The sequence below is a fragment of the Hyperoodon ampullatus genome (assembly GCF_949752795.1).
Source record: "Hyperoodon ampullatus genome assembly, chromosome: 4".
In the NCBI taxonomy this organism is placed as follows: Eukaryota; Metazoa; Chordata; class Mammalia; order Artiodactyla; family Ziphiidae; genus Hyperoodon; species Hyperoodon ampullatus.
In genome coordinates this window covers 36,584,661-36,611,879 of record NC_136917.1, presented here as the reverse complement: position 1 = coordinate 36,611,879, position 27,219 = coordinate 36,584,661, and the positions used below count along the sequence as shown (strand labels likewise).

Below are 27,219 nucleotides of genomic sequence, written 5' to 3'. Positions count from 1 at the left end.
TCTGTGCAGCCTCTCTGTGAGGATGGCGGGCGCTGGGTTGGAAGTCAGAATTTGGAGAGCTTCGAGGGAATCCTGACAAGCGTGAGACGGGGGCTGAGACGAGGCTGCTAGACTGGGGAGTCAGGGTCCAAGTGGACTTCAGTCAGGAGCCAAGGGGAGGGCTCCTCCCCCTTATCGGTCTCTGGGCGGTGGCCCTCGGGGTCAAGTGTGCCCTGGAGCCCGGCTCTGTCTTCTCGGCGGCCCATGAAGAGGATCGGGGTTGCATTCCCACACCGCATGCTGGGGTGGATTCACTGCGGGCTGGCACAGCCCAGTGGCCAGGTCCTCCCCTCCTCATCAGCAGCCCCACTTGACCCCAGGGGGCTCGGAGGCCTGCAGATGCTGCTCCCATCCTCCTGGGCCCAGGGGAGGAGGCAGGCCCGAGTGCTGGGCAGGAAGCAGATCAGGGCTTCTCGGAGGAGGGGGCTTGGCATGGGACCCCCAGGTTGGGATGCAGCTGTTCCCAGAGCTGGGGGGAGCGTGGGCAGGAGGAGGGGACGCACAGACAGAGGTTCTGGGGGGGAGAGGGACTCAGCCACCTCGGGGCCGAGTGACGGGGCAGGGGGGCAAGGGAGAAGATGGCAGGCACAGCCAGCCCCCCGGGGTCGGGTTCGATTTTCACTGACTGATTGATTATTGAGGTGAATTCCATGTAACATAAAAATAACCATTTAAAGAGAACAGTTGAATGGCATTTAGTATGTTTACAATGTGGTGTGACCACCACCACTATCTAGTTCCAAAATATTCCCACCCCCCACAAGAGGAAACCCCAGGCCTGTGAGCAGTCACTCCCCACCCCCTCCCCCAGCCCCTGGCAACCACTAATCTGCTGTCTGTCTCTGTGGATTTACTTGTTCTGGACATTTCACTTAAATGGAGCCTTACAGCATGTGGCCTTTGGTGTCTGGCCGCTTTCACTTGGCATGATGGTTTCGAGGTTCACCCTCATTGTAGCGTGTGTCAGCGCTTTGTTCCTTTTATGGCTGAGTGATGTTCCATTGTGTGAATGGACCATGTTTTGTTTATCCATTTTCCCATCAATGGCCACTTGGGTTGTCTCCACCTTTTTGGCTGCTGTGAACACGCGTGTGCAAGTGTCAGCGTGGACGTAGGTCTTCACTGGGGCACGTACCAAGGAGTGGAACCGCTACATCCTGAGGTAACTCTTTTTAACTTGTTCAGGAACTGCCGAAGTGGGGTTGGCTTTGATTTTAAATAGGATAGCAACCTACTGGTGTGTTTAAAAGAGGAGCGTGACACAATTTGAACTTAATTAAAAAAGGAAAGAAAGGCTTTCCTGGCAGCAGTGTGCGGAGACGGCTTCGGGCAGGGGGATCGGGGAGGAGGTTGTGTGGGCATCCTGGTGCAAGATGACCCAGGCTGGGAATGTGGACGGGGCACACAGGGGCCCTGGAGGGGGAGCCACTGGGAGTTGCTCACAGAAACAACAAGGGGAAGAGGGAAAGGGGAAGCCATGGGATGCTCCCCTGCCTGCCCCCGCCTCTTCGGCCCTGCATTGAGGCCCTCTCCAGCCCGGCCCGGCCCCCTCTCTGGCCTCACCTTCTCATGGCTTCCTCGCCATGTCACCCTGCCCAGCTGCTCATCCCCACAAGCCCTTGGCATTCACCTTTCTCATCCCTTGTCTTTGCTTTCTTTTCCTTGGGGGGCGGGGGGCGTGGCCCCGGGCTGGTGACGGTTCCTGGGACATGTCCACTGGACACGACAGTTCCGAGTGGGTCCCGCCCTGCCAGGCCAACTGTGGTCTGAGGGCAGTGAGGCAGCCCTAGGGCTGACCCTGCCCATCCCCATGCCCGGAGCAGGTGCCACCCAGGGCCCCGCTGGGGGCTGGTGGTCTTAGGGGCTCAGGCAGGGCTGTGAGAGCGCCTGAGGGGCACAGGGTGGGCCTGGGCAGGCCCGGGATCCTGCCTCCCAGACCACAAAACAGCGTGCAGTGTTAATATGTAACTCCAGAGTTGTGCTGTCTGAAAAATGGAGCATAAAAGCTATTTTGGGCCCGTGGTAATGAGGGCATCTCGCTTTTGTCTTATCTTCCCGTGGCCCCTTCCATCCTAGGGGGAGGCAGCATTGAAGGAGCCACTCACAAGAAGCGGTTTCAACCAGAATCTGAGTTCTGTGTGGAGGCCGTTTTCAAAAGTCATTTGTTTGGCATCGGCCCGAAGCTGCTGCTGGCAGACTGCCCCACGGCGCCGGGGATCCTGGAGGCCGGCAGGTGCTGACCCCTAGGGCGTGCAGAAGGCTGTGCTCCCTGCTGCATCTGGCACCTGTCAGAAACTCAGTCTGATGTTTTCAAGGCGGGCCGGGCAGAGGGAGGCGCGGAACCCATCACGGCCCGTCTGAGTCCGGCTCCCTCTCCATGCCGGGGCCAAGGGGCCCCTTGCTGGGAGGCAGCCCCGGTTTCTGGTGACCGGCATCCCAGCTGGTGGTTTGTGTTCTCCAGTTGGTGATGAGATTTAAAATTAAACTGCTGAGGGTCCATTCTTTCGGCTGTAAACAGAGACACGTGTTCACACGTTCCCGAAGTGGTGTGTGTTCGGAGTAGAGGTGGAGAAACTATGAGTTTCAGAGTCCCCCGCCTCTCCCCGTGTACAGCACGCACGCACGTGTAAGTCCTCAGGCCCGTCTTGGTGTCCTGTTGCTGCTGTAACAAATGACCATGAACTGGGTGACTTAACAGCAGAAATACATCTCCTCTCACGGTTCTGGAGGCCAGAAGTCCCAAGCAAGGTGTGGCAGGGCTGTGCTCCTTCCGAAGGCTCTAGGGGAGGATCCCTCCTGGCCTCTTCCAGCTTCTGGTGCCTACAGATGTTTCTTGGATTGTGGCCGCATCATCCCAGTCTCTGCCTCTGTCTCCACGTGACCTTCTCCCTTGTGTGTCTGTGTCGCTTCTCATCTTCTAAAGACACCAGTCATTGGACTGGAGCCCACCCTACTACGGTACGATCTCACTTTAACTAATGATATCTGCAAAGACACCGTCTCCAAATAAGGTCAGATTTCCAGGTACCGAAGGTTAGGACGTGGATGTATATTTTCGGGGGACACAATTCAACCCACAACAGACCCTCCACCAAGCAGGTCCACTGGCCCTCAGTGAGGCCCTAGCTCCCTGAGAGGTGCAGTGATTTGCCCTGCCTTCACTCAAGCACATGGGGGCGCAGCCTAGTGTGAGTGGGGTCTTCACTGGGCACAGAGCTGGGGGTTTGTGGACGTGCACTGTGGGCCCCTGGTGTCCCTGCCTAGGCTCGCTGCCTCCCAGGCACCCCTCAGTGCTCCCCTGTGAGAATCATTCCGACCCCTCCTCCATCCGGCTGGGGAGGCACTCGCAGCCCCATGCTGCAGATGAGAAAATTGAGGCCAAGAGGTTACAGATTTGCCTATGGTCCCTTGGCTGGAGAGCAGAAGTCCAGGGGTTTGGGGAGTAGGAGGGTGGGCACAGACACAGGCTGTCAGCCTTACAGCAACCCTGGTGGAGTAGGTTGAATGGTGTCCCCCAAACACGTATGTCCAAGTCCTAACCCCTGGAACATGTGACTGTGACCTTTGGAAAAAGGGTCTTTGGAGGTGTGACTAAGTCAAAGATCTTGAGATGAGATTGTCCTGGAGTTGGGTGGGCCCTGAATCCAGTGATTGGTGTCCTTCTAAGAAGGCCGTGTGAGGGTAGAAGCAGAGATTGGCGTGATGGAGCCATAAGGCAAGGAACACCAAGGATTACCAGCAGCCACCAATGTTTAAATTGAGGTGGAATTCACATAACATAGAATCCACCATTTTTAAGTGAATAATTCAGTGACATTTAGTGCATTCACAATGTTGGACAACTGTCGTGTCTGTCTAGCTCTGGAACATTTTTATCATCCCCAAGGGAAAACCTGTCCCCATTAGCAGTCACTCCCTACACCCCCTCTGCAGCCCCTGGTGACTCCTAATCTGCTGTCTCTATGGATTTACCTGTTCTGGACACTTCACATAAGTGGAATCCTACACTGTGTGACCTTTTGTGTCTGTCTTCTTTCACTCACCCTGATGTTTTCGAGGTTCATCCACGTCGTATCCTGTGTCAGTGCTTCTTTCCTTTTTATGACTGAGGAATATTCCATGGTATAGCCGGACCACATTTTTTCTATCCCTTCGTCCGTTTAGTTGTTTCCGCCTTTTGGCAGTCGTGAACAGTCCATCCACGGTTTGTAAATGTGTTTACATATGACCTTCAGTCTCCCCACTTCTGTCTCTGTCCGCTGGTTCTAGCTGTGGGACTGTCCGACCTCTGGGGACATGTGGTGGCACCACTGTGAGGTTTAAAGTGTCAGAAGTTCATGCCTGTGGTGGGTTTGGGGCAGTGTTTCCAGTAGTGGGCTTGGTACCTGCTGGACGGAGGACCTTGTGGGGAACTCTGGAAGGCCGGGGCATGTGCTCATCTGTTCGGTGTCTTTTGCCTCTGGGCCCTTTGTTTGGGGGCAGGGGGTGCCTAAGAGGGCTGTGTGACCTGGATGCTCAGAGGGGCCTGTTAGTGAGAGGGGTGTGGGGCCCTGATGGAACTAGATGGTCCCCAAGTAGCCTCTGTCCCCTCGTAGCCTCTGTCCCCTCAGAGCCCCCAGAAGGCAGATCGTGAGTCAGTGCATCAAGGGCGATGGCGTCCATTGTCGCCCGGTGGGAAGCATGGCAGTAATGTGGGTGCCCTGGTGGCCTCCTCAGGGCTCCGTTGTCCACTTTGCAAGGTGAGAGGCCGAGATGACGGAGCAGTGACAGCTATTAGGTCTTAGACTGAGGGAGTGGATATGTGGTCTGTAGTTCTTTGTGCTTGCTGGAGTTCAACTCCGTTTTCAAGTTAAAAGAGGTAATAGGGCACCATCTGTGCGAGGGAGAGGGGTTCAGGACCCGCCCACCAGCCTCAGCTTCCCCTGGGAAGGGGAGATGGCTGCATCTGTCCTGGCTTGGGCGATCTGTGGGTATGAGTGTCTTGGGGCTGCTGTAACAAGTACTACTGACTGGGGGGCTTCAAACAGCAGGACTTTATTCTCTCACAGCTTTGGAGGCCAGAAGTCTGAAATCAAGGTGTCAGCAGGGCCATGGCTCCCTCTGAAAGTCTGGGGGCAGAGTCTTCCTTGCATCTTCCAGCTTCTGGGGGCTCCCCCGTTCCTTAGTGTGTGATGGCATCACCTCAGTCTCTGCCTCATCTCCACGTGGCCTTCTCCCTGTGTGTGTCTCCTCTTCTGTCTCTTATAAGGACACTTGTCATTGGATTTAGGGCCCACCTGGATAACGCAGGAAGATTTCTCCATCCCAAGATACTTTCCTTAATTACATCTGTAAAGACCCTCTTTCCAAATAAGGTCAAAGTCACAGGTTTCTGGGGTGAGGATGTGGACTTAAGTTTTTCGGGACATAAGTGAACCCACTGCATGTGCCTGAGCTGACCCACATCAGGTGCTTGGTCGGCACCTGGTGGGATGTGGGAAGGTGCCATTTAGGTCTTGCTGTCACCATCTTCATTGCCCTTGTCAGTTAGGGGCTTCTGACCCTGTCACCCGCCCAGCCCTGCCTTGTGTCACCCCAGCACGCCTGCTCTGTCCCTTCTACCTCCCATGCCCTTTTGGTGGGCCTGCCCGGAGCTGGGGATGCCTCTCCGCATCCCCCAGGTACACTGGGTGGACGTCTGTGACTCACTGTCTGCATGTGAGATCACGCTCCCACCACTCCCCAAGCCCCTTGGCCTGAGTGGGGGAAGCCTCCTCTCTGACCTCTGACCTCTGCGGGGCCTCTGCACCTCAAGCCTCAAGCCTCCCCTTCCCCTGCTCCATGCAGCTGGGGCGTCTCTCCCTATGGCCTCCAAGGGAGCCCCCCTCCCTCACAGGACCCCTCACTGTCAGGATCATTGTGTTGGCCTGGTTTGGGGTTCACGTCAGTCTCTGGCCTGTGGAGGACGAATGTGGAGTGTTGGGTCCCCGCTTAAATCCCAGGTCGCCCCAGTCACCCTGGTTATGCGGTTTGCCGTGACCCTTCCTTTGACCTGGAGTTCCTCCCGTGTCCCATGGGGCATTTCTGGGGCTGCCGGCCACCCTGCAGCCTGCACACTCCAGCTCCTGTTCCCACTTGGGGATGTCCCTGGAAAGGGGATAGCCCAGCCTTCTCCCGGGTCAGTCTGCGCCTGCACGGACCAACCACAGAGATGGTCCAGAAATTGCAACAGAAGGTGGGTTCCCCATCATCCACCTCCAGCCCTGGGGGCGGGCATGTGTCCCCTGCTCTTCTCTGGAGGATCCTGCCATGCGGCTCGGGCTCCTCTCTCTGCAGCTCTGCGACGCTGCAGGAACATCCTTGTGCATAAATCTGCCTTTTGGACCCTCTTCCTCAAGAGAGCTTCCCAGAAGTGGGATTACAGGTCATAGGGCAGGAACATCGTTCAGGCTCCCAATGGATGCAGCCAAATGGCTCTGCAGATGCTGCCGGCCACCTGCCTCTCAGGGTCTGGGTCATTTCCTCTGTAGCTGACGTGTGCTGGGCGGGTCTGTGTGCTGACCTGGCTTCACCCCTCAGCCCCTGGGTGACAGCTGAGGAAATGAAGGAGAGGGCATGGCCTGGGGGCCCCAGGGGCTGCAGGCAGGGTTGGGGCTTGAGCTTTCAGGTGTTGCCATTATGGGATGGTTCTTAGTGTGGGACTCGAGGGGACACAGGATTGGGTGACTCTGATGGGTTGAAGAGTGTCCCCCCTCCCCCAAGTTCATGTTTAACCAGAACCTGCGAATGGGACCTTATTTGGAAGTAGGGTCTTTGCAGATCTCATCAAGTCACCGTGAGGTCATCCTGGAATAGGGTGGGCCCTGAATCCAGTGCCTGGGGTCCTTACAAGAACACAACAGAGTCACATAGGGAGAAGGCCATGTGAAGACAGAGATAGAGATCGGGGTGACACATCTACAAGCCCAGGAACACCATGGACTGCTGAAAGCCACCTGCAGTCAGGAGAGAGGCCTGGGACAGATTCTCCCTCAGAGCCTCCCGAAGGGTCCAACCCTGCTCACACCTTGATTTCAGACTTCTGGTTTCCAGAACGGTGAGGGAATAAATTCCTGTTTTTTAAACCATGCAGTTTGTGATCATTTGTTACGGCAGCCCCAGGAAACTTGTATAGTGCCCCAGAGTGGGGGGTGGACATCGAGGGCCCTGGGGTCAGGGTTCCTGCTCCCACAGAAGCACCCTTCCCGCCGTGCCTCTCCATGTGACGAGGCTGCCAGGGGTCGGGAGTGTGCACTGTCCTGAACCACCACCCCACTCTTTTCTTTTCTTTCCTTTTTTTTTTTTTGTTACTAGGCAAGGAACTTTATTAACCTGGTTCCAAACATTATTCCCAGCCTTCTCCAGCTTAACTAGCTACACAGAATGAATTGTGGGTAAGCAAAACTGGGAAAGAACTGCAGCGTCTAAGGGGTTTGGACTTAAACATATCAGAGATCTAGATCTTATCAGCTCCAGAAATCAAGTAACGTTAGAACACAGTAATAGTAGAAATGGGCAGCTCCAAGTAACTTCTTCAAGCCTGATCTGCTTTCGAAGTTCACTTGATTATTCTGTTGGCCTCACTCTTGGAAGCCCCTCTGGCCTCGAGCCCCTCAGCCCTGGGGCCTCCCCTGAGAGCCTCCTGCTGGGCCCAGGCTGAGTAGCCCCCCTGGAGGCCGGGAGAGCTTCCTGAGGTCACAGGTGAAACCAGGTGCGTTTGGCTATTTGGAAGGGGCCTCACAGTGTGCGAGGCTCGGCCACGTGCCTTGGGGGAGGCTCAGCCACGCTGTGGGGACCTGCTGCCCAGACAGATGGGGTCAGGGCTGGCGCTTGTGTGCGGGCCATCCTGTGCCTGTGGGGCAGTCGGCCTCCTCTCCCATGGACGCCAGGCTGTGGAACGGGAGCAGCATCTCCAGTTGGCCCAGCTGGCAGCACTGGGCTTTGCCTTTGGGCTTGCAAAGCATGGCTCCCCTGCGTCCCACTTGGGGCCCCTCACACCTCTCTAGGACCTGTCAGGGCTTGTGTAGGGCAGGGGTAGGAGAGCAAACACCGGGCCCTCCTGGCCTGCTGCACACACCCTCCCCGCTGACTCCCACCCTCTGAACCTGACAGTGACGGGCTGTGTCCCTGCAGTCAGTATGTGGTGAAGGGGTTGGGGGCAGTCACGTTGCTGAGGCCCCTGCTCACTTGATCCCACCCTAGCCTGCTGGGATGCGGTGCCCAGGTGCAGGCCAGAGGGAGGTGTGCAGCTCCAGCGGAGCTTTGTGCCCAGTAAGACCCCGTGTCCCTGTTGTCCCACCTAGTGCAGCCCCCAGAACCTTGGGGTGGGATTGGCATAGTGTTGGGGAAGGGTGCCTTGAGGACCTTCCAGGGGCGTGTCTTGGGGGGCCCTTCTGCAGCTCCCAGGGTGCCGAGACCGCCCCGCCTGGCGAGTCCACTATGGTGTCACCAGCCCCTGGGTCTCCAGCTGGGCGTTCACTGCCTCCCTGTGCTGTCACGGACTGGGCACCTGTGCTTCCCTCCCCACCACTCTGCAGTAACTGCCCATCAGAGCTGGCCTGACCTTGTCTTCCCTCTCTTCCTGGGCTTCCACTTCTGCCCCTAATCTGCCCTCTGCCTAGACCCTTACTTCTTCACCCTGGAGTATCACCTTGAGGGTCCCCATCATCGACCTTCCCCGATCATCCATTCTCAGGGCCCCCACCTCCCCCAAGCTTGGCTCTGAGTGGCCCTGCCTCCTCTCTGGGCCCCCAGAGTTAGCTTCCTAGGGCTCCTGTAGCAAAGTATCTTAAGCTGGGAGGCTTAAAACAACAAAAGTCTCTCCTGGGCATATATCCAGAAAAGATGAAAACGCTAATTTGAAAAGATACATGCACCCCAATGTTCGAAGCAGCACTATTTACAATAGCCAAGATACGGAAGCAACCCATGTGCCCATTAACAGATGATTGGATTAAGAAGATGTGGTATATTTATACAATGGAATACTACTCAGCCATAGAAAAGAATGAAATAATGCCATTTGCAGCAATGTGGATGGACCTAGAGATTATCATACTAAGTGAAGTAAGCCAGAGAAAGATAAATACCATATGACATCACTTATATGTGGAGTCTAAAAAAATAATACAAATGAATTTACAAAGCAGAAATAGACTCACAGATATAGAAAACAAACTTCTGGTTACCAGAGGGGAGGGGGAGGGATAAATTAGGAGTTTGGGATTAACAGATACACACTACTATATATAAAATAGATAAACAGCGACTTCCCTGGTGGCGCAGTGGTTAAGAATCCACCTGCCAATGCAGGGGACACAGGTTTGAGCCCTGGTCCAGGAAGATCCCACATGTCGCAGAGCAACTAAGCCCGTGTGCCACAACTACTGAGCCTGCGCTCTAGAGCCTGTGAGCCACAACTACTGAGCCCGTGAGCCACAACTGCTGAGCCCACGTGCCGCAACTACTGAAGCCTGCGCACCTAGAGCCCGTGCTCCGCAGAGGCCACCGCAATGAGAAGCCAGCGCACCTGGATGAAGAGTAGCCCCCGCTCGCCGCAACTAGAGACAGCCCATGCACAGCAACGAAGACCCAACTCAGCCAAAAAATAAAAAATAAAAAAATAAAATAAACAACAAGGACCTACTATACAGCACAGGGAACTATATTCAGTATCTTGTAATAACCTACAATGGAAAAGAATCTGAAAAAGAACAGCTGTATATATATTTGTGTAACTGAATCACTTTGCTATATACCTGAAACTAACACAACATTGTAAATCAACTCTACTTCAATAAAAAAGTTGTTTTGGAAAAAAAAAGAATTTAATAACAATACAAGGATCAAAAAATACCAAACAGATTCAAAACAAAAACAAACAGAAAAAAAGAGAAAAAACCCCCCAGAAATCTACTCCCTCATAGTTCTGGAGACGAGAAGTCCCAGATCAGGGTGTGTGCAGGGTTGGATCCATCTGTGGGCTCTCAGGGGGAGTCTGTCCCAGGCCCCTCTCCCGGCTCTGGTGGCTCCTTGTAACCCTTGGCTGTAGCTGCATCCTCCGATCTCTGCCTTCACCTTCACACGGCCTTCTCCCTGTCTGTCTGTGTTCACTTCTTCGAAGAGCACTAGTTGTTGGATTTAGGGATCTCCCGAAATCCAGGATGACCTCATCTCAAGAGCCTGAACTCATCACAGCTGCAAAAACTATTTTCAAACAAGGTCATATCCTGAGGTGCCGGGTGGGCATGCAGCCCCCGTATAGTGGCTGAACCGATTCACCCTGGGCTGTTCCTGCTCCTCTGTGCTGCCTTGCACGTGCCCCCACCCGGCCCCCCACCTGTGACCCTGGTGAACAGGCACATGACTTTACATTTGGGCCACTGATTCTGGAAACGCCAGCCGTGATTGTCCACCCATCACATCTCTGTCTTCAGCAGCCCCGGAGCAGCACGCACCACTTGTCACCTCTGCCTCACTGACTCCCGGGGCAGGTCCAGAGAAGAGCCTTCCTCACAGGCCACCCCACCCTGCACCTTGGGGGCTCCTGCTGGGAGAGTCCTGGGGTCCCTGGGCTTCACCTGGGCCTGGCTAGCTGTGGGTGTTCACAGAGGACTCAGGGTGTGGGGCGGTCTGGGCTTCCCAATTCCAGATACAGCTGTTGGGAATTCCCTGGTGGTCCAGTGGTTAGGACTCCGTGCTTCCACTGCAGGGGGTGTGGGTTCCATCCCTGGTCAGGGAACTAAGATCCCACATGCCATACGGGGCAACTAAGCCTGCAAACCGCAACTACTGAACCCGTGTGCTCTGGAGCGCCACAACTAGAGAGAAGCCCGCGTACCTCACTGAAGAGCCTATGCGCTGTGACTAAGGCCCGACGCAGCCACATAAATAAATAAATATTAACAAAACACAACAACAGATACAGCTGTCAATGGTTGCTTCCTCGGGATGGGAGCTGGTCCCTGAGGCACCTACGGAGGCCAGGCAAGCAGGGCCCCAGCTGTCAGGGCCTGTTGGCCCACCAGACAGACACAGGCCGGCAGCTTATCCGTGAGAGGGTGCTGCAGACCGAACTGTGTTCCGCAGTTTCCTGTGTGGAAGCCCTAGCCTCCAGTGTGACCCTATGTGGAGATGGGGCGTGCAGGAGGTGATTGAGGTGAACTGAGGTCATAAGGGAGGGTTCCTGATCCGATAGGACAGGTGTCCTTATAAGAGGGAGAGAGAGACTTCTCGCTGAACACACCCCAAGGAAAGGCCACGTGAGGACACTGGGAAAAGGCAGCATTCTGCAGGCCAACAGCAGGGCTTTCACCAGAGGCTGTGCCGGCACCCTGATCTCAGACTCCAGCCTCTGAAACTCTGAGAAGTACACATCTGCTGCTTAAGCCACCCAGTCTGTGGTATTTTGTTACAGTGGCCCGAGTTAATACAGAGGGTTATTTTGTAAGTAAGGGGTCAGGGTAGGCTTCTTGTCATGTTCGAGCTGAAACCCAAAGGATGAGAAGGAGCTCCATGGAAGGTTCCAGAAAAGGGTGAGGTGGGTGCAAGGGCCCAGAGGCAGGAGGCAAGGGAGGGCCTCGTGGGCCACCGGGAAATTGAGGTTTGCCAGGAAAAGAGCCTGGATTGTAACCGAGGCCCCGTCCTGTTTCCCAGGTGACCTCAGGGCGAGCCAGTCATTCCCCCCGGGCCTCAGTTTCCCCCCTTGTAAAACGGAGGTGAAGCCATGTCTCCCCATCTCAGGGCTGCTTCAAGGCCCCACCCAGAGTGGGTGCCTGGCTGGCGGGCAGGGGAGAGAGGCCCCCCAGGAGCCAGCTGTGCTGCACTCAGACCCCAAGGGACCCTTCCTACATCCCAGCCCGACCGTCTGTGCTCAACAACTGCCACCAACGAGGTAAACAAAACATGCTCAGAGCGGACCCTCTGATTCAGCCGGGGATGGGGATTTGGCAGCGGCAGCAGAGCCTGATTAAAGGCATTCCGAGGCGCACTCGGTGTTTGTGTATCTGGTTCTGTATTTACACTTTGGGAACGGAACGAGTGAGGAGGCAGCTGGGGAGTGTCTCAGTCGGCCAGGGGGCCGGGGGCCGGGGTGACTCAGCCTGGAATCCACGCTCGGCCACATGCCTGTGATGCTTTCATTCATTCCCGGGTTCATTCATTATTCCTTCCCGTGCTCGGTAGACGTGTAATGAGAAACTCCAGTGTACCGGGCACACTTCGTGGGGGCAACCTGGCTCTCCTCACTGTGGAGCTGTCAGTTGGCGTGGGGGCCCATGGTGAGGTGGGACTGGGGCAGCAACAAAGTTAACAACAGTGAATTATTACTATTTTTGGCCGTACTGCACGGCTTGCAGGATCTTAGTTCCCCGACCAGGGATTGAACCCGGGCCCTTGGCAATGAAAGCACAGAGTCCTAACCACTGGACCACCAGGGAATTTCCAACAACAGTGAATTAAAAATGTACCAAAAGCCGAAATGTAAGAGCTCAATCTATAAAATTCCTAGAAGGAAGCATAGGTATAAATCTTCCTGGACTTGGGTTAGGTGATGGAGTTTTAGATGTGACACTAAAAGCACAAGCAAAAAAAAAAGATTAATTGGAGCATATGAGCATTAAAAACTTCGATGCATCAAAAGACTGTCAAGAAAATGAAATATTTGCAAACCATATAGCTGATAAGGGATTAAGATCCAGAATATATAAAGAACTCTTATAACTCAACAAGAAAAAGACATACAACCCAATTTTTTTAAAAGGCAAAGGACTTGAATAGACCTTTCTCCAAAGAAGATGTACAGTGACCGATAAGCACATGAGAAGATGCTCAACATCACTAGTCATCAGGGAAATGAAAATCAGAACCGAAATGAGAGACCACCTCCCACCCATCAGGATGGCTACTATCAAAGCAACAGACACTTAACAAGTGTTGATGAGGATGTGGGGAAATTGGGACCCTCGTGCCCTGCTGGTGGGAATAGAAAATGGTGCAGTAGCTGTGGGAAACAGTCTGACAGTTCCTCAACAAGAGAAATATGGAGTTACCATATGATCCAGCAGTTCTCCTTGGAGGTGCATACCTGAGACATTTGAAAACAGGGACTCAGATACTTGTACATGCACATCCATGGCAGCACTAGTCACAGTCACCAAAAGGTGGGACAACACACGTGCGTTAATAGATGAATGGACAAAATGTGGTCCATCCATGCGGTGGAATATTACTCAGACATAAAAAGGAATGAAGCTCTGACACGTGCTGCCATGTGGAGGAACTCTAAAAACACCATGCTGAGAGAAGCCAGAGACAGAGGGACAGATAGTGTGTGATCCCATTTATATGAAATATCAAGAACAGGCAAATCCATAGACAAAGAAAGCAGATTAGTGGTTGCCGGGGCTCTGGGTGGGGGGATGCGGAGCAACTGCTAATGAGCGCTGGGTCTCTCTTGGGGTGATGGGAATGTTCTGGACCTAGCTAGACGTGATGGTTCCACGACACTGTGAATGTACTAGATGGTACTGAATTGTACAATTTCAAAGGGTTCATTTTATGTTGTGTGACTTTTATTTTGATAACAAAGAAAAAAAATGTTTAAGAAGGGAGAAGAGTGGTTCCGGGCCTTCCTGGTTGGGTACCTGTGCAGGCACAGCCATCTCCCCCAGAGCCCCAGGTTTCCAGTCCTTTCCAGAGCGGGCAGGAGAGGTGTGGGGAGAGACGGCACAACCCACAGATGTTGTGAATGGAGCCCGGGAGGGGCCGTCTCCCCTCCCCAAACTCACGTCTGGTGCGTGAGCTAAGACCAGGCAGGCACTTGGGGCCAGGCCTTGGAAGGAACCTGGAGGGACACAGCCAGACTAACTGGGGTGCACACACCTCTCAGGGACTGCTGGCCCCAGAAAATGCACTGGCAGCTCCACGTGACTCAGAATCAGACCCTTTCAGGGGCTCTCTGGGGCTCCCTCCACAGGCCCCTACTGCTGCTGGAATACCTGGAGAACCTGATGAAGCCCTGGTCTCTCCCTCCCAGGGAATAACCCCCAAAGGTGACCCCTCTGCTGTTGGCAGCCTCCTGAGGACTCCACCTAGGGGATCCCTGAGGGGCAGTGCTCAGACCAGGGTGTGCGAATCCCCTGGGGTCCTGCTCAGCACTCAGGTCCCAGAAGGATCCTGCACTTGAGATGGGATTTGCTATCCACCTCCCTCTCACGAGTGGCTCTTTGACTGTGTACTTGCAAAACTGTCTGTTCTTCCTTGGGCCTCAGTTTCCCCAGAGTCGGGGGGTGGGCTGTCCCATGTGGGTGCAGGAGAAACATTGTCCCTGCCTGGGATTCTGAGCACATCAAACAGTTAGTTGTTCCTGCATTCACATGTTCATCTGTTATCTGGTCTCTCAGTCCCCATGTGAGTGCCAAGCTACTCCATTGTGCCAGGGTCCTTGCAGGGCTGACAGTCTAATGAGAGGAGATAGACCTTGGTCAGGTGGTTTCGGATAGTGAGCCGTGGAAGGAGGTGACCCCATGGGGGAGAGGTGCACAGTGTTGGGCTGGCCCAGTGGGAAGAGCCTTCTGGAGGAGGGAGGGCCAGTGCAAAGGCCCTGAGGCAGTTACCTCAGCTGGTAGAGCACAGTGTTTGGGGGAGAGCAGAGGGCCAGATAGTGCAGGCCTTCGTGGTGAGAGGGGGAAACAGGTCTGCTGAGAGCTCACAGCTCCTCTCTGGCGCTCTGCTGCAGCCCCCATGCCTGCCCTGGCTTTGCAGGACAGAGCTCAGCCTTCAGCTCCTCCCCTTAATTTCATTAGAAGCTTGGCCAGTTGCCATGGTGGTTGCTGATGGGCCTGACTGAGGCCAGCTCCTTCTAGACGGCGAGGCCTGGGAGGGGTTGGCAGATGGGAATTTGCTGTATCCTGTGGGGGTCCCAGAGGATGGGGGCTGCCCTGGAGAAGTGACTGCATCTGCCATGCTATGCCTTCCCAGGGCCATGGGCCCCCATTCTTCCCCGGCCTTGTGGCCCCCACTCCTCCCAGCCCCTTGGATGCTGCCAGGATCGGGGGGGGGTGTGCCCAGTAGGGATGTGGACACACACTGGGGATGTACGCTGTGCTGGGCAACTCTGTCCCTGTGGGGTCCTGTCAGCAAGGGGATTGGGAGAGGCTGGAGAAGCCACCCATTTATACACGGTTCTGTAGGGGGAGTGGGGGTCGGGTGGGGGAGAAAGACTTTGTATGGGGTGGGAGGGCCGGTCCTCACTCAGGCTGTGTCAGGGGCTGGGGCAGGGGAACCCTGTGTGGAAATGAGGGGCCCAGGGCGAAAGCAGGACCTAAAGTGGCTTTTTATAGTGAGACTTGTGCTGGGTCCCCATTGACAGAGCCGAAATGGTTGGGTTGATGCTCTGACTATAAGCTCCCAGAAGAGCTGGTGTGCTCTGATCTGTGATGTGATGTGGCCTCTGTGACACTCTGCGGTCCTAGCCACCCGCTGGTCCACAGGGTTACGTGAGAGTCAGATTCCAGGAGTGGAGTCTATGCCCCACTTGGCCACTTCTGAGCTCAATGGCCCTGGGCAATTCCCTTGCCTGCTGAGTCTCAGTTTTCCCATCTGGAAAGTGGAGTGTGCTGGTAACCTCCTCAAAGGGCCTGTCTTATTACTATTTTTTTTTCTTTTCTTTTCTTTTTTTTTTTTTTTTTTTGGCCTCGCTGCACGGCTTGTGGGATCTTCCCCGACCAGGGGTTGAACCTGGGCCACTGCAGTGAAAGCCTGGAATCCGGGCCACTGCAGTGAAAGCCTGGAATCCTAACCACTAGGCCACCAGAGAACTCCCAAAGGGCCTGTCTTAGGTTGAATTGTGTCCCCTCAAAAGATGTGTCCTGGGGACTTCCCTGGTGATCCAGTGGTTAAGACTTTGCACTTCCACTGCAGGGGCCACAGGTTCGATCCCTGGTCGGGGAACCAAGATCCCCCATGCCTCATGACGCCCCCCACCCCCAAAAAAAGATATGTCCACGTGCTCACCCCTGGAACCTGGGAATGTGACCTTACTTGGCAGGAGGGTCTTTGCAGGTGTAATTAAGGGTCCCAAGATGAGATTAATTCTAAATTAGGATGGGCTCTGAATCCAATGACAGGTATTATTCTAAGAGAAAGGAGAGGGGGATTTGAGACACAGACACAGAGGGGAAGGCCATGTAGAGACAGAGGCGGAGATCTGAGTGAGGCAGCTGTGAGCCAGGGATGCCTGGAGCCCCTAGCCGCACCCCCCACCAAAGTCGGGAGGGGCCTGGGACGGATCATCGCTCAGAGCCTCTGGAAAGAACCAACCCTGTCCACACCTTGATTTTGGACTTCCACCTCTTGAACTGTGAGGGAGGGAATTCCTGTTGTTATAAGCCACCCAGTCTGGTAATTTGTTTTGGTCGCCTCTGGACACTTGAGACAGGGCAGTTGTGATGTTTAAATGTACTGAGACTTGAAAAGAGCTCTGTGGCCCATGGCGGGGGCTCAGGGGTGCCGTCTGCAACACTTGGGGTGGGAGAGTGGCTCAGAGGGTGCCTAAGGTCTGTGCTGTGCTTCTTGGTCATCTGTCGTGTCCCCATCGGCCTCAACCCTGAAACACCTCTGACCCCTAGGGTGTGGCGCCACGTCGTTGGTTGGTTGGTTCACATCTGAGAGCAAGAGGATTTGAGAGACACGAACTGGACTGTTCTGGAAAGACCTGGGGCTGCAGGATGCTAGTGGGAGGCAAGGCCAGACATGCAGCAGCACTTCCTGGGGGTCCGGCGTGGCCCCATGCAGTGCTGGCACCAGACACATTGTGACCAGTAGACCGTGAATCTTGGGACCCCGCCACCTGGTGGGTACAGGATAGGGATGGTGGACAGGGTTCATGGGCCAGGCATTTTGGATGGGGCAAACGTGGCTAGACAAACCAAGGGCCATATGGAAAAGGCCTGGGTCAGTCAGTGGTGCTGTCATTTTTCTTCCTTTTGACCCAGTAAAGGAAGAGGGTAGCTTTAGGGGAAGCTGGGCAGGGTGATTCCAGAACTCCCTGTGCCATCTCTGCAGTTTTTCTGTGAACCGAAAACTTTATTAAAAACAACAACAACAAAGCCAGAGGCCAGTGTGAAGGTGGCTTGCGGGGGCCTGCTCCTTGGGTGGGGTGTCAGAGAGGCCCCCCCAGGGTAGGTGTGGAGGGAGAGCTGTCACAGGCTGAGGCCCTGGGGGGGGGGCGTCACAAACTCGGGGTGCTTTGGGGTCAGGTGGCCAGAGGAAATGAAGAGTGGGGAGAGCAGAGGGCAAGGAGGCCACAGTGAAAGCGTGGGTGATGGGGCATCAGCCTGCCCTCAGCATCTGGAGTGGGGTCCACTCTCACAGTCGGGGAGCCTGGACTTGGACCCCAGGCTGCCTGACCCACAGGCCAAAAGCAAGGGGGAGCCTGGGAGTCACAGCTCCTTTGAGCCGGTGGGCCTTGTCCAGGCTTCACTGCTCTGTCTGCGCCTGCCTCTGCCAAAACCCGAGGATGGGGTGAGGGGAAGGGGCGGCCCAAGCCTCCTGAGGGCATCAGGAGCTATGCTGGTGTCCTGAAAAGTTCTTATATGGCCTCCAAATGGGACTGTCACCTGGCTGGTGAAAGTCAGCTCCTGAGAGCGGGAACAGGGGTGTTCATTCATTGATTCATCCATTCACTCGTGTGTTCTGTGTTTCTTTGTTCCACCAGCAGGTGCTGCTGAGTGTTAGACCCTGGCTTGGATGCCAGGTTTATGGTGAGGTTGGGGGTAGGGTAGGGTAGGAAGTGCCATCGAGGGGGTACAGAGTGAGGACCGCTGGGTGGAGGGATGCACGAGGGACTGTGGCTTGACAGCGGGAAGAGGCATGAACTTCAACGTCAGGCAGCTTGTTAGACCCTGACTGGTGGTGTCACTCTGCTGTCGTCCTTGTGGACCCTCTGAGGCATCAGGTCCATGGGTGGAGCCCAGGCTGGCACCTCCTCACCCCAGGACCTTACTCTTGGGGTTTCCTGGCCAGGCCTGGGATGGCAGTCAGCCCCTGCAAAAGTCAAGGGGGTCCCTAAGACCACCTTCACAGCTGACACCAACTGCAGAATTTGAGGGTTCCCAAGACTACATTCAACTCGGCAGTGCACTGTAAGGACTCAGAAGTCACTGGAAACCATCATACGGTCACGATCTATTATGGTGAAAGGACACAGATCACAGTTGGCATGGGGCGGCGGCCGGGAGACTTCCAAACACAGGGCTGCAGGTTGTCCCTTCCCGTGGAATCACATGGACAGTGCTTGCTTCTCCCAGCACCAGTGTGTGATGACATACATGGGGACTGTCAACCAGGGATGTGCCCCAAGCCTTGGTGTCCAGGGTTTTTATTGGGGTTCGCCACGCAGACTCTGCTGACTGCTGTCTCCAGCTGCTGCAGAGGGTGAGCTGGTATTGCATTGGCCTGAGACCTCCACCCGCAGTCACACTGTTGGCATAGATACCCAGCGTGGCCCGAGGACCTAGGCAAACAGAGACACTGTATCAGGCAGGGCTTTCACTTCCCAGGAGCTGGGGGCAAAGGTCAAACTGCCCTGGGCCAGGTCAACTCTCCTGCACAGCCCCACATACAACTGAGGGTGAGCACAGGGGTCCCCCAAAGGACGAGTGGAGCCCCGCACTGTGTCCACTCCAGAGGCCGCACCACAAAGCCTGACATTCCCAAAGCACAGTGGATGGGGGTTGGGAACCATCAAGGGAAAGAAAGCCTCCGCCGGAGGGCCGCTGTTGCAGCAGCGCACAAGCCGTGAGCAGCCTGTCCCCAGTCTGGGCTCCCTCTGGCCCGGAACGTGGCAGCTTTGCAGAGTACTTTCCTGGATGCTGCGGTTTCCAGAGCTGGCAGTTCAGCCTGTGACAGAAGCACGTGTGTTATAAGCACTTCCTGTATCACACACCTGGCGTTTGTGCACACACGCTCACCTGGACCACCCACTCTAGACAGGGGGTAACTGAGGCCCAGAAGGGGGCTGTAGCTCCCCAGGGCCACATGGTACTCTAGAGGTGGTTCTTGAGAGGTGGATGTAAGGCGACTTCCTGCCACGTGGCTCAGACACAAGAAGGGGCTGTGGGGGGCAGGTCTCGGGTCCAAGGTAACCCGTGCCCATCGCCCATCCTGCTTGGCCTCCCCACCTCTCCTGATCGGGGGCCAGCCTATTTCATCTCGTGCAACCGCAGGGAGGGACACAGTGGGGTGTTCACCGTGAGCGTCTCCAGCCATTGGAGACAGAGCCTGGGCCGGACCCTACAGATGCCTGAGAACCACCCGCGGAGGAACGGAGCAAGGTCAATCTCCCTCCTGGCTCCACCGCAGCTCGCAGGAAACAGCTGTTTACCTGGGTGAGGTGCTCGGCCGGGCGAGCAGCCAGTTCCCGAGCTTCACTTCCCCCTCCGGTGTCGGAGGCCCCCCAGGAAGCCGGGACTGGCGTGGGAGAGCCGGGTGGTGTGGGCGGACAGCAAACGGAGCGCTGCCAGGAGCTGTTTGTGAGGGAACGTGAGCCGGTCTTGTTGTGTACACAGCGTCGACCCTAGCAACCGCCCCAGCCGGCTGGAGCGGACACCCACCTCTCCCCGGCTGCCCAGCTGCCACCCCTTCGTCACAGCACCTGCATCCCAGCCTGGGCAGACTGACGGGCTTTGGGGACCTGGCTGACGGCCTAGGGCCACCAGTGGTGTCAACCAGGTCACGAGCATCTGCTATTCCTGGCAAAGTGGAATCGATGCTCCAGCGAGGAAAGGCCAGGTCCCAGCCCCGCGCCAAGGCAGCCGTGGCTGGTCAGGGAGCCCCGGACTCCTGGTTCTGAGGCCTGGCCCAGCAGGATGAATCCCCCACGCGAGTGATGGGCAGAGGACTGTGCAGGGATGCAGCCACCCCAGATGAAGGCTCTGTAATGCGTGAGGCTGGCGGGACAGGCAGAAGGAGCCTGGGGGCTTGGGCAGGACTCCTTAGAACTCAGGCGGGGTCTGGCAGACCCTCTCGCCCTGTGTGTGCTGTCAGAGGGATTGTACATGCTGCACTTTGAAAGCCAGCACTGCACTTCTGAGCTGGCCTCTCTGATTCAGGCCAGTGGAAAGACAATTTCTCCTGTGTCCGGGCGTAAATTTGCAGCCTCTGGCCCACACCCCAGGAACGCAGCCTTTGGCGTGATAAGAAATGGTTCCCCCGGGGGGGTGAGGGGCCTCCTGCACAGGCTCCAGGCTCCAGGTCCACTTGATACTCTTGCTTATTCACAAATTGTCTGAATCAGCTGGCGACGCCCCCTCAAGTTCATGGAGGCAGCACCCCCAGGGCGAGTTTCCCTGCCTGGGGAGGGCCACCTGGGCGTCTCGGGTCTCTGATTCTGCTGGTTTTGGTGGAGAGAATCATGGCTCCTTTGAGAATCTGAGTCATGGGGTTGCCACACCCTCTGTGCCTGGTGCCACTGACTCCACTACTTGGGGCCCTCGGGAATGGCGCTCCACAGGGTGTGCTCAGGAACCACCCCCCCCAACCCCCGCTCCCCCTACGCTATAGCTGTCGGTTTCTCTCTTGCAGCTCCAGCTCCAAAAGTCCCAGTACCTGCAGCTGGGCCCAAGCCGTGGCCAGTACTATGGCGGTTCCCTGCCCAACGTGAACCAGATTGGGAGCGGCACCGTGGATCTGCCCTTCCAGGTAAGCCCCCATTCCTCTCCCACACCACCTCCCACCTGGAGTGTGTTGCAGTCTGGGCCCTGGCCACAGAGCAAGAGAGCGTGCATGACAGCCTGTGAACAGCTGGGGTCACCAGACAGTTGCCGCCGCCCACCCAGCCCCCACCTACTCCTTCCCCTGGGATGGCCTGGCCAGGCCTCACCCGGATCCCCCCTGCCCATCCTCTGTCAGCAGAGCCTGCAGAGAGGCCGAGGTCTGGCTGTGAGTGTTTCGGCAGCCGCTACACCTGTTGGCCGGCTGTGCGGCAGCGGGAACCGCTCAGGGCCTCTGGGGCTTGGCTCCGTCCCGCTTCAGTAATCCGCAAGCCCAGCAATTCTCAGAAGGAGGCCCCTCAGCCTGACCCCACTTGTCTGCAAACGTTTTCTGGCAGAGACCCACACAGCACGGCTCCCGCAGGCCGCATAGCTGCCGCGCACGTCCTTATCATAAATAAGAACAGATAAGGTCCACCGCCTGCCCGGTGCAGGGCCGGCCTCTTCTCCCGGGCCATGTCCCTCGACCCTGGTCTGCAGGTGGAAGTGGGGGCACGGTGGGCCCAGGAGCTGGGCTGATAGCTGGGCCCCCCCACTCCAGCACGATGTCTGGACTCTGCAGGGACAGGTCCACCGAACAGCCACGCACTTGTCCCGTTGCCGGGACAGAGCCCCAGAAACAGCCATGTCCGTTAGTATGTTGACAGGCCAGGTGGAGCTGGGTCGGTCTCACAGGGATCTCAGTCCCCACCCACCCCGCAGTCATTCCCCAGCTTGTACTCCTCCCACACTGCTGCTGGGATATGGCAGGGTACCAGCCCAGGGTCCCACAGGCTGGCTTGGGATCCGGCTGGCTCAGCTCTGAATCCCCAGGCCTCTTGGAGCACGGCCCTCCTCAGATGGCCTCCACGTCAGAGCAGATAGATGCATGGGGCTGTCATGCTGATCTTGACATGCTCCAAAAGCTTCACCTCTTTGTCAGGGCCCTTTCTAGTTTGGGTTTTCTCCTCTCCTCCCTGGCTCCCCTCTTCCTCTGTTTCCCCATCCCCTCCTCCGTCAAGGACAGTGTCTCTCTGGGCATCCCCAAGCTTGGCCCTGCCTGAGGCCACTATAGAGCCCCCGAGGGCCGAGGGTGCATGGGGGCCTGTTGGGCTTCCCACTGGGGGGCCAGGCGAGGCAGGAGTGTCTCAAAGTCTTGGTTCTTTGCATTTTCAGCCCAGCGGATATCTGGGGGAGGCTCTGGCAGCGGCTCCTGTCTCTCTGGTAAATGAGCCCCTGGGCTGAGGCCTCGGCATCCCCGGCACGTGTGTGGGCGCTGGGTATTCCTGTGCGGCCGCCCCCGTGGCCCAGCGGGAGGTGTCCGGTCTGCCAAACGGGAGCAGATTCGCTCTGCACCCCCTTCTCTGGGGAAGTGCACATGGTCGCGTCGAGAGACCCCTTTCCTGGGGGATCCTAGCATGCGTGCCAACGCTGCATGGTTCGTTCCTGTGACACATGCACACACGCGTGTGCGCGGATCCTAACTCGGCCTGGCGAGCTGGGCCTGAGCTTCTCTGTGCCTCTGGCTCTGCTTCAGCCGCCTTGGTTTCCCCTCTGGGCTTCCAGGCATCTCTGGGAGGAGATGAACGGCCCCTGTCCTCTGGCGTCTGTGCCTGGACATTCCTACCCTCCCTCGGTCACTGCTATCTCCCGGGCCCACAGCCTTTTGGAGGCAGAAGCACAGAAAGACCCAAGCTGGCAGCGTCCTTGCTGGGTCAGAGAAAGACGGGGTCCCCGGACGCCAGGGGTCCCCGGACGCCAGGGAGAGCAGTCAGCCCTGAATGCTATCCGAGGTTTTCGGACAGGTGGAGAAGAGCAGTGAGCCAGCCAGTGGCAGTCTTCTGGAGGAAATTGCTTTTTGCCTGGCTGCCCAGAGAAGACAGAAGGGCCCGAGGGCCAGATGGCCAGGTAGGAGGCTGGTAGCTGCATCCAGAGCTAGCTAAGGCTGCCAGTCTCACCCTAGTCAGATGGTGAGGGGCCCGTGGCACCAGGGCTGGTGGAGAGCAGGCTCCTGGGGACCTCAGGAGCATGGAGCCAGGAGTGGGAGCCGGGCGTGACTGGGGGCCTCATGCCAGCCCCAGGTGCTGGAAGGGAGCCCCATCCAGCCAAGCTGTGGGCCAGGGCTCCGGAAAGTGCCTGCACTTGGCTGCCGGTGGTGCTGGGACAAGGCCGTGGGGGAGAGTGCGTGGGGGCCGAGTCTCAATCAGGACCAGCCCCAAGCTCCACGAGGAGCCTCCAGGGAGCCAGCACTTGGCCAGGTGGGCCCCTGACGTCCTGGGCTGGAAGCCCTGGGGCTGTCTCTTGGCAGGCCCCTCCAGGGATGACGTAGGTGGGGAGAGGAGGCCGGCCAGGCCCGGAGAGAGAGGGCGGAGGCCTGTCTGCACCTGGCGAGGCTGGGAGGGGGTGCTCGGGCCGTCTGCACCCCTGGCACCCTGGCCGGCTCCGGGCCCCGAGCTTGCACCGCTCTGCCTGGCCCGTGCATGCCAGCTGCACTGCACGCCTGCCGCCCCGGCACCTGGAACCCCAGCTCGCCGCCACCCCTACAGTGCTCGGAGGCTGGGGGCAGGGGCCGAGGAGGAAAGGAAGCCCGTCTGGAGTAGCCGAGGATGTCTCCAGAACTGGGCAGGGGCGTTGTAGAGGGACCCTGAGGTGAGATCCTGTGGGCAGAGCTGGGGTCAGATCTTGGACCACAGCTGGTAACCGTGGTTTGGGTTCCTCTCTTTTTTTCCATCTCTTCCTCTTCTCCCTCCCCACCCCCAGACACCCTTCCAGTCCTCAGGCCTGGACACCAGCCGAACTACCCGGCACCATGGGCTAGTGGACAGAGTGTACCGGGAGCGTGGCCGCCTTGGCTCCCCACATCGCCGGCCCCTCTCAGTGGACAAACATGGAAGGCAGATATCCTTTTCCCAGAGGATGGGGGCGGGGACCACTTCATCCAGCTGATGGACCTGCCTGCTGCCAGCTCTGTGATAGAATCAGGGCTGCTCCAGTCCTCCAGGGCTACTGGGCCCCACCAAGAGGGGGTGCCATTGCATGGCAATCCTGGAGGAGGCAGTGCAAGCTGAGGAGCCTTTAGCTAGGCAGGGCCTAGGGGAGCACAGGGAACAGTGACACAGAGTAGCCCACTGGAGCACACAGCCTGAGATGAGAGTTGGAAGGGTACACTCAGATGCCTGACTGGGCAGTGGGGCCCAGGAAGGCTGTGAGCAGGGCACCCACATGTCAGGGCCATGATGGTGGACCCCTCTGGGGGCCATATGGAGCCAAGGCAGTGGGGCCGAGGGGGATCTGAGCCAGACACAGATCAGAGGGAGGCTTGATCTGAAGACACAAAATTTGCCTTTGCACCTCTGCCAAGCAGAGAGGTTGTGAGGAATACCCCCCGCCCCACCGACTTGGCTGCCCCTTGGTACTTAACCAGCCAGTCTCCCCCGCCACTACGGTCTGAGTGGCTGCTCCTGGGAACCCTGGCTCTCTAGAACAGAGAAGCCTGTTCTTTCCTGGTTCTCGTTTCCATGGGCTGGGGGAGCCTGAGCAACTGGGCGCCAGACCAAGCCCTCGGGCCCTGGGAGTCACCCCGTCAGCCCAAAGTTAAGAGTCAAGACCGGGGTCAGCTGAACTAGACTCCCTGCAGCCCCCCCTACGGGCCCCCGTTTCATGGCTGAGGCCCCTCTTGGAAGGGGTGCAGCCTGCACGTGCGCTTGCAGGGGGTGAGTGCTGAGTGCTAGGTGGATGGGGCTGCACCCTGGGGGCTGCTCGCAGCCAGGCAGGAAAGGCCCCCGCCCCGAGGCCCCAGCTGTTTGCCGGCTCCCAGCAGCCTGGCTACTCGGGCTGGCCAGCGCAGGGTTCTTGGGGCTCAGGGCAGGGCCTCAGCTGACAGCACCATCCCCTTAACTCATACTCACGCAGACAGCTGCCCATATGGCACCGTGTACCTCTCGCCACCTGCGGACACCAGCTGGAGAAGGTCAGTGACCCAGAGCCAACCCCCAGCCCTTTCATTGGAAACAAAACTATACTTTCATCGTGGCTGTGCTTGGAAAACCAATACGCAGTCACTTAAAAATGACAAAACTTAGAAGCATCCAGAAGTTTCTAGAAATCAGCTCTATCCCTGTAAACAATGAGGTCACAGTTTTGGGGTCTTCCAGGGATTTTTTTTTTTCCCCTCTATTTATGACTTTTTTTTTCCTTTTCTTTTTTAAACAAAGTTGGGATCGTAGTGAATATTCAGTGTTGTCACTTGCTTTATTTAATGCTCTGTTATGATTGTTTCCCACATTCCTGAAAAGCCAAAGAAAATTTGATTGGAAAAGTATGAAATATTTATTACTAGAAGATTAGGAAAATACATAAATGCATCTAGAAGATGAAAAAAAAAGTCCATAATGCCATCATCTAGGAAGATCTAAGATAATAACAATAATATAGTTAATATAAATACCTACAATAACACAGGTGATAGTTGCACACCAGTGTGAATGTACTTAATGACATAGAAGTGTATACTTAAAAATGGTTAAAAAGGCAAATTTTATATTTATTTTAGCACACACACACAATAAAACATATGTAGGTGACTTGAGTAAACAAAAACCCAAAGTAAGCAAGCTGTTAAAAAAAAACACAGCACAAAATATATCATTCAATTAGGGACTTCCGTAATTAGGGACTTCCCTGGTGGCACAGTGGTTGAGAATCTGCCTGCCAATGCAGGGGACACGGGTTTGATCCCTGGTCCGGGAAGATCCTACATGCCGCGGAGCATCTAAGCCCGTGAGCCACAACTATTGAGCCTGCGCTCAGCCACAGCTACTGAGCCCGCGTGCCACAACTACTGAAGCCCGCGTGCCTAGAGCCCAAGCTCTGCAACAGGAGAAGCCACCACCGTGAGAAGCCCACGCACCGCAATGAAGAGTAGCCCCCGCTCGCCACAACTAGAGAAAGTCCACGTGCAGCAACTAAGACCCAACAATGAAGACCCAATGCAGCCAAAAATTAATTAATTAATTAATTAATTAAAAGACATAATTAAATGCCCACCAAGCACGTGCTTATATACCAGGTCCTATTTCAACCATCACATACATTAACTGATGTAAGACGCACAGAGCTCTGTGGAGTTGGTGCTGTTATCCGCCCCATTTTAGGCATAAGAAAGCGTGCAGAGAGGTCAGAACACTTGCTCAGGGACAGACAGCTGTTGGGGAGCCAGGATTCCCCTGGCTCCTCACAGCTTAGCTGGCCCCAGGGTCAGAGACAGCCCGGTCCTCTGTAACCTGCTGTTGTCCTTGAACCAAGTTTCCTCTACGTCACTCTCAGTGTCTGGGACATCCCCGTTGAGGGTGTGTGGCTCTTTCCCTGAATTGGCTGTGCAGCTGGACCTGCCCTTTGCGTGTCTGCCCAGCTCCCCATGGCTGCCCCTGGTTTCCTAGGCAGCTGAGGGGTTTTTCTGAGGACCCTCCCTCCAGGCACCTGCAGCTGGGGGCAGATTGTGTTACTGGGGCAGAGAGTGGAGCCTCTCCCAGACTCCTGGGAACACTGGGCTGGTTGGAGCAAGACCCCCCCTTGGCCATTGGTCACCAGTAGGGGGCTCCATGATGGGTTCATACTCCCAAGGCTGGGCCACTGTGGGACTGTCAGGCCCTCTCTCTTCAGGGTTTCAACAGGAAAGCACTACCTTTTCCCTAAAGCCGTGAAGGCCATCGAAGGGGCAGGGATGGGCAGGGGCTGGTTAGGAATGAAGGGACAGCTCTGCTGCAGCCTTTGCAGACTAAAACCACAATCACTGTTGTGGTTCTTCAGGGTTTTTGCTCAGGTATGCAGCTCACAAAAATGACCCATGACTGCCACCCTGTTCTATCGGGTGGGTCCCAGATAGAGTGGAGCCAGGACTGTCCCTTCGTCCCCTTTGGGGCCAAGGCTCACTGTCTTTCTCCTCTCCCCAGGACCAATTCTGACTCTGCCCTGCACCAGAGCACAATGACACCCACCCAGCCAGAGCCTTTTACGGGTGGGTCCCAGGACGTGCACCAGAAAAAAGGTATCAATGGGGCCCATGGGTGTCTTTCCTGGGGTCATGCAAGTCCAGTGGGTGACCGCTGTGCTCCCAGAGGTCACAAATATGTAGGTGGACAGACCTGAGAAGGAAGACTCAGCAGGTGCTGTGGGACAAGGGGAGGGGTTCAGGGAAACTCTGAGATGGCGCTATTTGATTTGGATTTTGAGGAGTGCGTAGGAGTTTTCTAGACAGAGAAAACAGTCCCTGCAACCTCAGATTAGCTTCTGATCATGGATTCAGGGTATGGCCGTGCAGTCTGGGGGCCTTGCAGATTCTTTCAAATGTTGGGAGCAGCAGGCCCGGGGAAAAGGGGCATTTATCAGCTCGTGACCAACAGTCGGAGCTAGA

The 27,219-nt window shown here is 56.3% G+C and overlaps 1 protein-coding gene across 7 annotated transcripts in view; it reads left to right on the top strand.

Moving 5' to 3' along the window:
* Positions 1-27,219, top strand: part of CRTC1 (CREB regulated transcription coactivator 1) — a gene marked incomplete at its 5' end in the record, with an annotated part of 73,504 nt that overhangs the window by 24,882 nt on the left and 21,403 nt on the right. For 3 of the 7 annotated variants that reach the window (XM_079701654.1, XM_079701652.1, XM_079701651.1), the window contains 4 exons: positions 20,641-20,757; positions 23,568-23,709; positions 24,720-24,777; positions 26,759-26,853. In XM_079701654.1, coding sequence (XP_079557780.1) covers positions 20,641-20,757; positions 23,568-23,709; positions 24,720-24,777; positions 26,759-26,853 — 412 coding nt within the window. Of the gene's footprint in view, positions 1-20,640; positions 20,758-21,983; positions 22,032-23,567; positions 23,710-24,719; positions 24,778-26,758; positions 26,854-27,219 lie in introns of all 7 variants that reach the window. The other 4 variants (XM_079701656.1, XM_079701655.1, XM_079701653.1 and 1 more) reach the window with 2 other exon arrangements.